At 42.5% G+C, this 14,327-nt stretch overlaps 1 protein-coding gene across 2 annotated transcripts in view; it reads left to right on the forward strand.

The window, feature by feature from the left end:
- Positions 1–14,327, forward strand: part of zmiz1a (zinc finger, MIZ-type containing 1a) — a 287,660-nt gene that overhangs the window by 204,402 nt on the left and 68,931 nt on the right. For both annotated transcript variants that reach the window (XM_084076473.1, XM_084076474.1), the window contains exon 6: positions 5,865–5,970. In XM_084076473.1, the coding sequence (XP_083932599.1) occupies positions 5,865–5,970 (106 nt within the window). The remainder of the gene's footprint in view (positions 1–5,864; positions 5,971–14,327) is intronic.

The raw sequence follows: 14,327 nt of genomic DNA on the forward strand, positions 1-14,327 counted from the left end.
GGTCGCTTGAGAATTGTAAACGTGCCCGGTTCGATCTCACGACGCGCTGTGAGCTTGTAGATCTGCTATTTTCAAACATTTTAGTACTTTCACTTTTGGTACTTTAAGTACATTTTAATACCAATACTTTTGTACTTTTACTCAAGTACATTTTTGACTTCTACATTGCAGTATTGATACTTTTACTGAAGTAAAACATTTGAGTACTTTTCCCACCACACTGCAAAAAATACATATAAACAAGCTCAGGATATGAATGTCCCACTGACCCCCGTCAACCGAGGTGTTTTATCACTAGACTCAAATATGGGGCCTGAATTATGTGTCCTCGGAGGGAGATTATGCTGAAAAGCGGGGGCTTATGAGGAGAAACTGTTAAATCCCTGTTGAATCTATCTGTGCGAGCCCCCTCCTGTGGTTGGGCTGGGTGCATTTCGCCTTTCTGACATGTCGCCTTTCCGACATGTCGCCTTTCCGACGTTAACGTTACGAACCCTATACCTAACCCTAACCCTAACCGCACGCGGAAGCCACTAGTCGGAGTGGCGAGATGTCGGAATGGAGAGCGCCCCCCGGTTGGGCTGCCTGCCTGCCGTTTTTTTTTTTTTAAAGATTGACACGGACATGATTTGACTGACTGTCAGAAAAATGTCAGTCTCGTCAGATGCCGGAGTCGGTAAGTGAAACAGATTCACATAACCCATTAAGACTGGGAAATGCATCTGTGTTCCATTTTTAAGATTTATTTGGCTATTCAAAAATAGCAGATATCGATCTGCTATTATTGAAAATTTGTGAAAATGCTCCAGAAGCAAAGATTTGAGTTACAAACGTTCGCTTTAAAAAGCATATACTCAAAGATTTGCGCAATTCTTTTCTCAAAAATAGCAGATCTGCAAGCTCGTAGCGCGGCACTCGGTGCCGCGCTATGAGCTTGTAGATCTGCTATTTTTGAATAGTCAAAGAAATCTTAAAAAATCACACCCAGTGTGTAGAGAGTGGTGCCTTTCAATTAGTGTAACTGGTTGCATCCTTGTGTTGCAATCAGCTGCAGCTGTTGAGGCTGTGCTCAAACGGACGGACAGACGGACGAACGCAGACCCACACACACGGTCAAATGTAGGAGTGAAAAAAATGACACAGATGCATTCCCGGTCTCAACGGGTTAACTTCGTCCTGGGAAGCGCTTTTTCCTCGTGTTTTTTTTGCTTCTTTTCCTTGTGAGTCTGCAGGTTCTCTGGCAGACAAGACGAGGCTCCAGAGGAGAAAAAAAAACGCTCCCTGACAGCTCTCACTGAAAAGAATCCTATACCGCTATTAGAACCGTCACATCTTTTGAAGTTCCCACTTTAGTAGAGCGTCAAAGCCTCATATCGTTGCTGTCGGGGGGCGGGAGAACCTCTTATCTCCATGTTTTGTTGGGTAAATTAATGCCAGTGGTGGAGGAAGTACTGAACATTTTTTACTTAAGTAAAAGTATCAATACCGCAATGTAGAAACAAGTAAAAAAGTCTGGTATCAAAAATTTACTTTAAAAGTGCAAATGTATTGGCGACGCGTTGTGAGCTTGTAGATCGGCTATTTTCAAACAGCCAAAGTATCATAGAGGGCTGGTTAATGTGAGATCTATGCATATTGAACCAATGAAACACGTTAACAAGAGCGTGTGATTGAATAATAACTACGGTGTTGGAACACGTGGTTCTTTTTCCCATTGTCTGAAAAGTAACACATTTTTTAACACTAAGTAACACTTACAGTAAGTAACACTTTAAGTGTTACTTACTGTAAGTTTTTTGGACATACACGGTTTTCCATCCGACGGCCAATGTTTTGCCACTAATAGCCTTGTCGCCTGTGACAGAGATGGCTTTATGAGCGCCCGCTCGCTCGCTCGCTCGCTCTCTCTCTGTGTGTGTGTGTGTGTGTGTGTGTGTGTGTGTGTGTGTGTGTGTGTGTGTGTGTGTGTGTGTGTGTGTGTGTGTGTGTGTGTGTGTGTGTGTGTGTGTGTGTGTGTGTGTGTGTGTGTGTGTGTGCGCGCACACACGGGTCTAAAAGGCACCCACGTTGACCTTGTTAATGGTAAATGTGTGTTTTCGGGGTCAAGAGGAAAACAGGAGAGTTATCATCTGTTGGCAGATGAAGCAAAGAGGTTTCCCCCCCTTTAATGATGATTTAACTCCTGCTCTCTCCCGGGTCCTGTTTAACTTTCACTTAGCGTTTCCCCCCCTTTTACTTTGGTGTGAGACGCCTGGTCCCTGTCCCATAAATGTTCAACCAGTGTTCTCAAGTCATTAAACACTAAAGCGTTGTTAGAAGCTCACTGCCAGGGAGGGACCTGGTGTGTGTCAAAGTAAAAAGGCCGTCATTATCTACCTTTCTGTCTACCCCAGTACTGGGCCTCTCCTGGATGCCTATGTAGTCGTCAAAATAAAGCTCAATAGAGTAGCGGTTCTCAAAAATGTTTCGCGCCAAGGACCCCCAAATTGCCGCGGACCCCCGCATCTGAAAATTGTACGTGCCAGGGACCCCCAGAAGAGAAGATTTATGTAAAAAAAACATTGTCGAATCTTTTCAAAACAATTTCAAGCTCGCGGCACGAAGCGACGCGCTGTGAACTTGTAGATCAGCAATTCTTTAACAGCCAACGTATACATGTGGTTAAAATTATTGTGATGCTAGTGCTGCATTCACTATTTTTTGCTGGCGACCCCCTGGAACCCCCCCCCCCCCCCCCCTCCAGGACCCCTGGGGGAAATCTTAGATTGCGTATAAGAACCGTGTTCCAAAAATGAACAAATCAGCCCCGCGATTCTGTACTGTATGTGACTCTGTCATAAGATATTGAGTTACATTTGATAACGTGTGTGTTTTGAGAAAAAAAAAAATCTTTAGATACATGTGTACTTTTTTTTTGAGGGGGGGGGGGGGTGATGATAGTGGCCTCAGTGATTTTGGTTCTCTATTCACGGCGGAACATTTTTTTTGCGTGTAGATTAGTTTGTTTTGTCGACAACAGCAACACCGTCATGCTACGGAGTATCAATTAAGCCCGATTCATACTTCATCGCGTTACGGTGTTGCGCGGCGAAAGGCGGCACAACCTACACGCTTGTGAGCTTGTAGGTCAGCTGTGCACGGTGCACGCCGCCGTCGTGCCAACAACAGAGCATACGTTACACATTAGGCATAACCTCGAAGTCTGGATCACTTGGCTTCTGTGTGTGTGTGTGTGTGTGTGTGTGTGTGTGTGTGTGTGTGTGCGTCAGTGGTGGAAGAGGTACTCAGATATTTTTACCACAATATGAAAATACTCCGTTACAAGTAAAAGGCCTGTGTTCAAAATGTTACTTGAGTAAAAGTACAAAAGTATTGGCATCGAAATATACCAAAAGTACCAAAAGTAAAAGTGCTTATGTTTTATCTACATCTATGCTAATGTCTATGCTAATGTTTTATCTACAAGCTCACAACGTGTCGCGATGCGACGCGTTGTGAGCTTGTAGATCGGCTATTTTCAAATAGCTAGAATAGGGCTAATGGTATAGAAGAGGGCTAAAGTGGTTAATATAGGTTTTATAATAGTCATTTATATCTGCAAAGCAGCTAGTAACTCAAGTTTTCAAATAATTGTAGTGGAGTAAAAGTACAATATTTGCCTCTGAGATGTAGTGGAGTAGAAGTAAAAGTATTGCAAATTGGAAACACTCTAGCAAAGTAAAAAGTCAACTCAAAATTGTACTTAAGTGCAGTACATAAGTACATGTACTTAGTTACTTTCCACCACTGGCGTGCGTGCGTGTGTGTGTGTGTGTGTGTGCGTGTGTGCGTGCGTGCGTGTATTATATCTGCGTTAAAGGTCAGCAGCATAAACTGGCAGCTCAGTATCGCTTCTCAAAGGCTCAAAAGATCAACTGCATTTAGACACGGACAGGATTAAGATAACTTCACTGTGGTTGCTTGTTTTCTTAGCATCCATTATTCATCCAATGAGATGAATATTTCATAGTGCTGCCCGAGAAAGTAAAACGCTCCCTCATTGGCCCTTTTTTATAGATAAATAAATAATACATAGTGTGCACTACATGGCACACATGGATTATGTACTGTTGGGGCTAATATATTGCTTCTTCATCGAAAGTATTTATCGTCTCTGTCGGGTGGAAACCTCATATGTCCAAAAAACAGTTACTTTTCAGGATTCAAACTCAAAAATAGCAAAAGATAGCAGATCTGCAAGCTCAAAATGCGTTTTGAGCTTGCAGATCTGCTATTTTTGGATACTTTTGTGTGACGCTGTAGTATGATCAAGGAAGGGCGTTCACCCATTAAGACCTGAAGACCCGATTCTACAAATGTCTTCTAAATACCAACATTATTCTGAAAAACGTATGTTTCTATATCAGCGGTTCTCAAACGTTTTCATGTCAAGGGCTCCCAAAATGTACATGTATTTGGCCGCCGACCCCCATCCCCCAAAGATATGTTGGTCCAGGGACCCCCAGAAGCAAAGATTTGAGTAAAAAATGTTCGCTTTAAAAGAATATATATTCAAAGACATTTTCAAAAAAAATCAAAAATATCACTGAGATCTACAAGCTCGTAGCGCGGCACTCGGTGCAGCGCTATGAGCTTGTATATCTGCTGTTTTTGAATAGCCAAAGTGTAAAATAATGCTTTTTAGCTCAAATCAAAAAATGACAGATTTTGGTCTTAATGGGTTAATTTACGAAAAAGCGCAGAAAGTTATAACATGGAGATAAGAGGTTTATCTGCCCCCCGACGGCAACAATATTTGAATACTTCCCTGCTGTGAGTTTATTTGTGCTTCTGAAGGGAGTTGGTGAGATGGCTTCCTGCTGAGATTTGAAACAAAATATGCCAAAATTTAAATATATTATAAAAACACAAACGAGGGCACCCAATGCAGAGGATGCAAACCCCATTTTCATCAGCGGTGGCTTTTTTTTTACTCAATTAAAAGTAGCAATACCACAATACACTACTGTACCATACTCATTTATCATAGGACTCTACCATACTGTTATAGGACACACAGTGGCAGTATTTCATAAACGTGTGGGGCGTGCATTCCCAACTTGCCATCAGCTCATAACACTTTGCATTCACGGCGCGCTGTGAACTTGTAGATCGGCTATTTTTGATTTTTTCTTTCTTTTTTAATCTTGAAAGTGTGAGAATGATTTAGAAGGCATTTTTTTGTAGAATCGGCCTTATAACCCATCCAATCCAGGAAGGCATCTGTGTCATTTTTGGATTTCTTGGGCTATTCAAAAATAGCAGATCTACAAGCCCATAGCGCGGCACCGAGTGCCGCACTATGAGCTTGTAGATCTGCTATTTTTGAAATAAGAAAATATGTGCAAATCTTTGAATATATATATATATATATACATTTTTAACTCAAATCTTTGATTCTGGGGGTCCCTGGAACAAAATATTTTGAGATTTTGAGATTTGTCCGCGGACAGGAAAAAAGTTTGAGAACCACTGAAATTATAGCAACATACATTTTTTTCAAAAAGAAAAACTGTTAGGATTTAGAAGACATTTGTAGAATCCCCCAGAAGCAAAGATTTGAGTTACAAAATGTTCGCTTTAAAAAAATATATATACTTGCCGTACTATGAGCTTGTATATCTGCTAGTTTTGAATAGTCAAAGTATACAATAATGGTTAAAGTGGTTAGAATAATTCTGACTAATAACAAAAAATCACTTATTTAGTACCCCGCCAAGGGACCCCTGGGGGTTCCCTGACCCCATTTTTTTTGTAGAATCGGCCATAATGGGATAAGTATGTATGATGGATGACAGTAATTTCCCCCGTCCCTCTCTCCTCAGGTGGTGAGTCGGGTGGCAGCTCAGCAAGGCTACGACTTGGACCTGGGCTACAGGTTGCTGGCTGTGTGTGCCGCCAACAGAGACAAGTTCACCCCCAAGTCTGCAGGTAAGACCACCCCAACGGACCAGTGCAGACTGTTGTGCAGTGGTGTAGTGTTGATCTTGACGGCAAATCTTGATTTAGTTTCAGTCGTAGTCTTTTGAATATGATTCCATTTAGTTTTAGTCATATTTGAGTCATCTGAAATGTTTTAGTTTTTGTCTAGTTTTGGTTAAATATCGTAAGATTATAGTCGACTAAAATCTACAGTTGATTTAGTCGACAAACATGTATTTTGGCGGTGCCTTGATGGCGGCGTAATGCCTGATTTTACACTTGGTTGCATGCTGAAAATAGCCGATCTACATATCTACATATCTACGTTGTGAGCTTGTAGATAGGCTATTTTCAGAGTGCAACACCCGAGCGCAACCAAACTTGAAACAACTCTTCTTAGTTCTACTGGATCTCTTCTCCAATAGTCCCTCACTGACATTTTAGTCTAGTTTTTATTTGTTTGACGAGATTGTGAATACATTTAGGCTTGGTTTTAGTCATGGTAGCTTAGTTTTTTTTGTTTTTTTTTGTTTTCGTAAGTGAAAAAAGGTAGTCGACGGACATTTTTTCGTCACAGTTTTAGGCGAGGAAAAAAATCAACACTGCAGTGGTGACCCAACCTTCTCCTGAAAAATCCGCGGCCCACCCACCCGACCACTGAAGTGGTCAGAGGGGGTGGGCCGTATACTGTATATCGTATACTGTATACTGTATATCGTTGCTGTTCGGGGCAGAAACCTCTTATCTCCACCTTTTCAACTTTTTGTGTTTTTCGTAAATTAACGCCCCGCTTGATCCATAGTACAGCGTCACACGAACGCATCAAAAGTAGCAGATCTGCAACTTTTGCCACTTTTGAATTTGAATCCTGAGAAAGTCACGGTTTTGGACAAAATGAGGTTTCCTCCCGACAGAGATGTTATATATCTTTTATATTAATGTTATATTCAGGGGTGCACATTACTTTTTTGGTCTAGTACTCAGAAGAGCACCTGGAGATGTTACTTGGTGGGCACAAAATAAAGGGTACGCTGGTGCGTTTCAATGTTCTAGCGCCTAAATTCCGCCTTTTTTTTTCTCGCCGTTTTGTGCCCTGTGCTGCGCTGCTTTTATCCGCCAGATTGGGACGTTCACGGCATATTTTGCACCATCACGGTGCGTTCATCATCGGTGACGAGTGCCTGGAGAGTCGCGCGACTGACTGTGTCAGGATTCGAGGCAACACTCACACAATCACGTGCACTGCAGCATGCGTCCCCACCACCTCCGCCTCCTCCCCATGGGTGTGTACTGTGTATGGGCGTGCATCGCCGTGCATGTGTGAGTGTGGCTTCGGGAAGTAAATTCGTAGCCCCGATCTCCAGGCTTTAACTTTTTAAGTTTTACTAAAAAATAAAAGCTTGGAAATTCCTGTCCCAGCTGTTGGTACGCAAAAGCGCCTCGCGGCGTCTGATGTGCCGCGCATTATTTATTTTGGGTGCGCATGCGCACCTGCGCACCAGTTATGTGCACCCCTGGTTATATTATCTTCAGAATCTTAGTGTTTTGCCAATTATTAGGAGACCCCACTTGCAGAGTCGTCACGGGTTGCGACTTGCTGCCGTCGTAGCGTGGACAGAACCCGTCCAATGTGCTGCTGTTAACTTGGTTTACGTCGGTTGATAACGTGCCTCATCAAACCAGTCTTGTTCTAGTCAAACAAGAAAAAACTTCAAAACAAAGCAAAACGGTTGAAGTCACACTCGAAAGCACTGTACTTTCTTTCTCATATTTGTCCATCTGGGAAAATGCTGCTACCCCCATTTCGTGACTAAACTCAGGGTTAGGGATTCACATACGTAAATGCATGTTATGATTTCATGGCCAGACACTGTCATTATGTGTTTTGTTATGATTTTGTTTTTAGGGGGGGGGGGGGTAGATATCTCATTATGCGTATTTTAGGATGTTAGCTGTAGCGCTTGCTTTGGTCCGTGTGTAGCAGAGAGGCTCAAAGCCTCTGCCTGAAGACAAAAAAGGGTTTCCTTTAGGCTAGTGGATAAGATGTTTGGCTTTTAGTGCTAGTGCTATCGTGAAAATTCATGAAAATCTTGGAATATATATTTCTTAAAGCAAACATTTGTAAAATATTTAGTTCCAGGAACCCCCAGAAGCAAAGATTTGAGTTACAAATGTCCGCCAAAAAAAAAAAATATATATATATATATTTGCACAACTTGTCATGATTTTTCAAAAATAGCAGATCTACACGCTCATAGCGTGGCAGTCCGTGCCGTGCTATGAGCTTGTATATCTGCTTTTTTTGAATAGCCAAAGAAATCAAAAAATGACACACAGATGCGTTCCCGGTCTTAAAGAGTTAAGACTAAAAGGATAACACAAAAAGGTCCTTGGGACTGGTTTCCATTGTGGTCCTGTGTAATTCAATTCATCAACATAGCATAAAAGATTAACACAATAATACGTGTATGTCATCAACAAATACAAACACTATATGTACAAAATGGAAAAATGGCGGCTGTGAATGACGCCTCGTTTTGAAAGAAAACAGTGATTATGGTAGATTTCTGCAAAAAAAAAAAAAAAAAAATCTGTGTTTGGCCCAGTTAATCTTAATCTGGTGCTGGTGTTTAACAGTGTTTTTTTTTGTGGTTTTGATATTATTTAAAAGCACCACAGACAACCACACATTAGGCTACAATATGTGAGAGTGTTGTAAAGGTCCAGATATTTTTAGTTCCCATTAAATATTAATGTGCCATCGAGATGAGCTGTCCGTTTGGCAGATCCACAAAAACAGTCTACTCGACACTCTTTACTTCTCCCCTAAACGCACGGTGGTGCAAAGTAACTATACAGTACAAGTACAAGTACATTTACTCAAGTACTGTACTTAACCCATTGGGACCTGAGGCGGATTCTACAAATGCCTTCAGTTCTTACACTTCCAAGATTTTTCAAAAATAGCAGATGTACAAGCTCACAGCGCGGCACGAAGTGGCGCGCTGCGAGCTTGTGCATCTGCTATTTTTGAATATAGCCAACGCTAAAATCTAAAATGACACCAGATGCTTTCCCGGTTTTAATGATTAAGTACAATATCATGTACTTTTACTTTACTTGAGTATTCTTTCATGATTTATACTTCTATTCCACTCCATCTTCAGAGGCAAATATTGTACGTTTTTACTCCAGTAGAATGATTTGAAAACGAGTTACTTTGTGGATTTTAGACTATTATTACAAAACATACATTATTAATCAATGTGCCCTACTTTATAATTGTTCTACTACTTCTACAAATGTAGTAAAATCTTGAATACAGGCCTTTTGCTTGTAACAGAGTACGTGTATGTTGTGGTATTGCTACTTACTTAAGTAAAAACATGTGAGTACTTCCTCCACCACTGGTAACGCGCCTGCTCACAACTGCACACGCACACGCACACGCACACGCACACACGCACGCACGCACGCACGCACGCACGCACGCACGCACGCACGCACGCACACGCACGCACACAGAGGTGCAGTCAGTAAATGCTATCCTCAGACCATTTTTTTTTACCTATCAAATCCAATTTCCTCCGATCCATACGCGCTCAAAGCTGCTGGAGCGGCCCCGTTCTTCTCCTCCTGCATTATTTGTCAAAGTGAAACGCTCACAGGCTGAGGCTGTGTGTGTGTGTGTGTGTGTGTGTGTGTGTGTGCGTGTGTGTGTGTTACTGTACTGTACCAAATGTCCCCACAAGTATAGTAGAAGTTGAGAAATAGACGTTGTGAGGACCTTTCTCCTGGTCCACTCCTCACAAGAGAAATGGTTGTTCTATGGGATTAGGATTAGACATTTAGAGATTACGTTTAGGGCAGGGGTCTTTAACAGGGGGTCCAGGACCCATGGGGGTCCTCAGAGTTACTACAGGGGGTCCCCCAACTCTTCTTGTGATATGATTCTTTTTTTTTTACATTAACCACTTGAACCCTAGTATCCCTTTTCTGAGGAGAACTTTGGCCAAAAATAGCAGATCTACAAGCTCACAACGCCTTGCAGCGCGAGGCGTTGTGAGCTTGTAGATCGGCTATTTTTGGCAAAGAGTTATAGATGTGTAGAGGGGATAAAGAGCAGCAAAAGTGTATCTGAAACACAATTTTATACAATATAGAGGGGGTCCCTGCTTCATCTCTCTCTCAGATAGGGGGTCCTTGGCCTGAAAACCCCTGGAGTTATATTTATGCTTGATTATACTTAGTTTTGCGCTGGTGAAATTGACGATCCACAAGCTTGTAGATCTGTTATTTTTCGGCTTTATAGGCTCATAAAATCACCGTCCTGGAATGTTGATGTCCTCGCAAGTATTATAGTAACACAAATGTGTGTGTGTGTGTGTGTGTGTGTGTGTGTGTGTGTGTGTGTGTGTGTGTGGGGTGGGCTATGGATTAATGGAGAGGTGTCGCTGATGCGTGCTGGATCACTCAGTCTTTGCCTGACAGGGACCTGACAAGACCCCAGTCAGAGGAACATATACTAGATGGATAAACCTTATCGTCGCCGTCAGGACAGGACACCTTGTATCTCCATATTTCAACCAGTGGTGGTTGAAATAAGTACTCAGATGTTTTATTTAAGTGAAAGTATCAATACTGCATGTAGAAGTACTCTTGTTACAAGAAAAAGTCGGGAATTCTATTTGCTTGGGTAAAAGTATACAAGTAGTGGTATCCGAATGTACTTAAAGTACTAAAAGTAAAAGTACTAAAATGCTTGAAAATAGCCGATCTACAAGCTCACGACGCGCCGCATCGCGACGCGTTGTGAGCTTGTAGATCTGCTATTTTCAAGCCTATGTATAAAAAAGGCCTCAAGTGGTTAATGTATGTTTTATAATGTAATAATTTATATCTGCAAAGTAACTAGTAACTAAAGTTTTCAAATTATTTTTGTGGAGTAGAGGTACAATATTTGCCTCTGAGATGTAGTGGAGTAGAAGTTAAAAGTATAGACAATTGGAAATACTCCAGTAAAGTAAAAGTACCTCAAAACTGTACAGTAAGTACAGTACTTGAGTAAATGTATATAGTTACTTTACACCACTGATTTCAACATTCTTATTGTTTTTTTACCTACAGTAAATGAATGCAGTTCGGTGTGTCTGTGGGTTTTTACCAAACTAGAGGTTTTGATTGAACGGTCTGATTCCTTCGTTTCGTGGTCGTTTCCGAAACAAAGCCGAATATGTCACTGTTTCATAATAAGTGGGAAGTGCAGTGACAGCAGAGCTCCCTGAAATCGTATATCCCTCAATTCCTCACGTATAAGCTGCAGAATGTGTCGTAACCCAATACGCAGCGGAGACGCACAGGCGGAGACGCACAGGCGGAGAGGTCTCTCCGTCCCGCGGCCATTTTCTTGTTTTGTGTTGGTCCTTCTTTAATGTGAACATTTTGATCACGCGGAACATCGTCGCTGTCGGGAAACCTCGTATGTCCGAAATGGTTAACTTTTCAGGAAATGGAAAAAATAATTATTTAGTCAAAAGTTAACTCTTTAACTGCCAAAGTATAACTAATGAAATAAATAAGGCCCAGACTGCCAGCGATGTTTCGATTTTCTTACGTTTTCAAGTAGTCACAGAATATTTATCTCCAGTATGATCGATCCCCTGATAGCTTGGCGGCGTAGCACGAAAATCGTTCAATTTTGTGATGAAAGCGCCAAATTTCGCAGAAGTGTTGATTGATATATTGGAAGCAAAAATGGATATTGGGACATCAGAAATTCTCACCCTTGTGGGCGTGGCAGGCATTTTTCAAAATGGCCACTAAACCTTCCTAATTTACTCTCTAGCAGCTACAGATTTTGCCTTAGGAAGCTGAGATGTTGCATGAAGGTCAAGTATATGTTTGTGAAGCTGTGTGTGCGTGTTCGTGTCAATTGGTTAAAAGGGGGTGTGGCAATGGGAGTGGCCGATAAAACAAATTGCATAACTTTGATATAGATGCACAGATTTTCACAAAATGTTGTGGAAAGGTTGGCCATGAACAGCTGAGTAACTGTTCATACCATCTTCCAAAAAGGGGGTGTGGCAGTGGGAGTGGCCTATGGGGCAGCATAGCCCAACACCAAAACAATCGTTCATTTTATGATGAAAGCACCAAATTTGGCAGGAGTGTTGATAGATATATGTTGAACAAAACTGGATATTGGGACATCACAAATTCTCACCCTGGTGGGCGTGGCAGCCATTTTTCAAAATGGCCACCAGCGGTTGATCAAATCCTTCTAATGTTTGTCCTAGTAGGCTAAAATGTTGCGTGATGTATGTGAGTATGAAGGTGTGTGGGTGTGTTCATGCTAATTGCCTAAAAGGGGGAGTTGCAATAGGAGTGGCCTAGTTAGCAGCAATATTTTGGGAGAATTGTTCAAATAGTGATACAAGTTGGACATTTGGTACAAATCATCTTTGGAGATCACGCTTCGATTTAGAAAACTGGGCCACTCCTAAATCAAAGATGGCAGCCATTTTTTTTTCAAGATGGCCGCCAACATTATACAGTTTTTGCATTTCTGCATATCTTTTAATTATTTGAGGTCAATCACCAAATAGCACTCCCATGGTATGTGTTTTAACATTTTCCAACAGGAGTTACCATTTATAACCATCTGAATTAAAACATTTTAAAAACACGCCATACATTTGACCTTTCGTCAGTGCCACCGTTTCTAAGCCGTACGGCATCATGGCTGGTCCCCCTACCGTCCTATACATCTTCCCTCTCACTGGTATCCTTCTGTTACAAATAACTCCTGCATAAACAAAAACATCACATGGATGCACCTGGGACGTATCATCAGTGTTTTAGCCTGGGGTCGATGGGTGTTTCGGGTCTCGCAACATACACCCTCGCCGAGGTGACCCGGCTGGGGTTGATCAAGCCCCCGACTTACATCCCAGTAGCTACCCACGGTCAGTACTCTCACAGTACGTTTTAACAGCGGGCGAGTCTGGGCGACTCAGGATGGTATTTTCCGGAAGTGCATTATATGTCTATGAGATCCGGCAACTACTGGCGATCGGGCGAAGTGGGCGGGGGGGTGATGAAAGATGGATTTTCTTTATCTTTTGGGCGATATCGCCCGAGAGTCGCCCGCTGTTAAAACGTACCGTTAGGGCAAGACAGGGCCTCTCAGTCTGCTTATCCGGGACTACTCTGCTAGGACTCGGGGAGAGCGGAGGCTCTGGTACGTGGAGGGGCTAGGCTCTGTGGATGGCCTCCTGGCCGGGCTCCTCCTCCGTCTCACCAGGTCCAGGACCTGAGCGCTGCGCCAGACTCCCCTGTTCCAAACATTTCATTCTGGCGTGATGGTTTCTTGGGCCGTGGTCGTACTACAGGCTCCACTTGCGGCTTGCTTGAATAGCCCTCCTTAAAGGCCTCACCGTGAATTTGTTGGGCTTCTTCCTCACGGAAGACACAAGCTAGGGCGTTAACCCATATTGCTCCCACATGCTGTCTATATTCCGGCTGTCAACCGTCTCTCCAGTGGTCACCAAACTATTCCTGGTTGTCACATAGTCTATTCCTATGAGCCACGAATAGAATAACACTGACACTATCCTCCATCCGTTCCCTCAAAGTACTCCTTCCATCTTCTCAACACACTGTCTTCGGTTGCTAGAACATTTCCATCCATCCTTCATCACCTTAACCTCTTGCTCATCCTTCCCATCTCAGTGCCTGTCTAGCCAATCGGTGCAGGTCCTTTTCTCCCTCCTTGGTGTCCAACCTTTCATACAACTACTCATACTCTTTTCCTTAACCCTCACCACCTTTCTCTACGCCTTACCCTGTTCTCCCTACTTTCTTCATCTCTCTGGCTGCCTTTCTTATCTCCTCCCTGAGCTCCACATAGCATTGTTCTTTCTTCATCAGCTCCCAGTACCTACCACAGGACTCAAGCCATGCTACTTGATACGCTGAGTTGGCCTTCACCGTAAATGGTAACTCCTGTTTGAAAATGTTCAAAACATACTATGGGAGTGCTTTTTGGTGATTTGGTAATTTACCTCAAAGAATGATAGGCAAAATTATGCAGAAATGCAAAAACAGTAACATTTTGGCAGCCATCTTAAAAAAATGGCTGCCATCTTTGATTTATGAGTGGCCCGGTGTCCTAAATCAAAGTGTGATCTCCAAAGATGATTTGTACCAAATTTCTCGCTTGTATCACCATTTGAACAATTCTCCCAAAATATTGCTGTTAATTAGGCCACTCCCATTGCAACGCCCCCTTTTATGCAATTAGCATGAGCACACCCACACACCTTCATATTCACATACTTGAGCAACATTTCAGCCTAATAGGACAA

The sequence above is a fragment of the Gymnoscopelus microlampas genome (assembly GCF_963454915.1).
Source record: "Gymnoscopelus microlampas genome assembly, chromosome: 13".
In the NCBI taxonomy this organism is placed as follows: domain Eukaryota; kingdom Metazoa; phylum Chordata; class Actinopteri; order Myctophiformes; family Myctophidae; genus Gymnoscopelus; species Gymnoscopelus microlampas.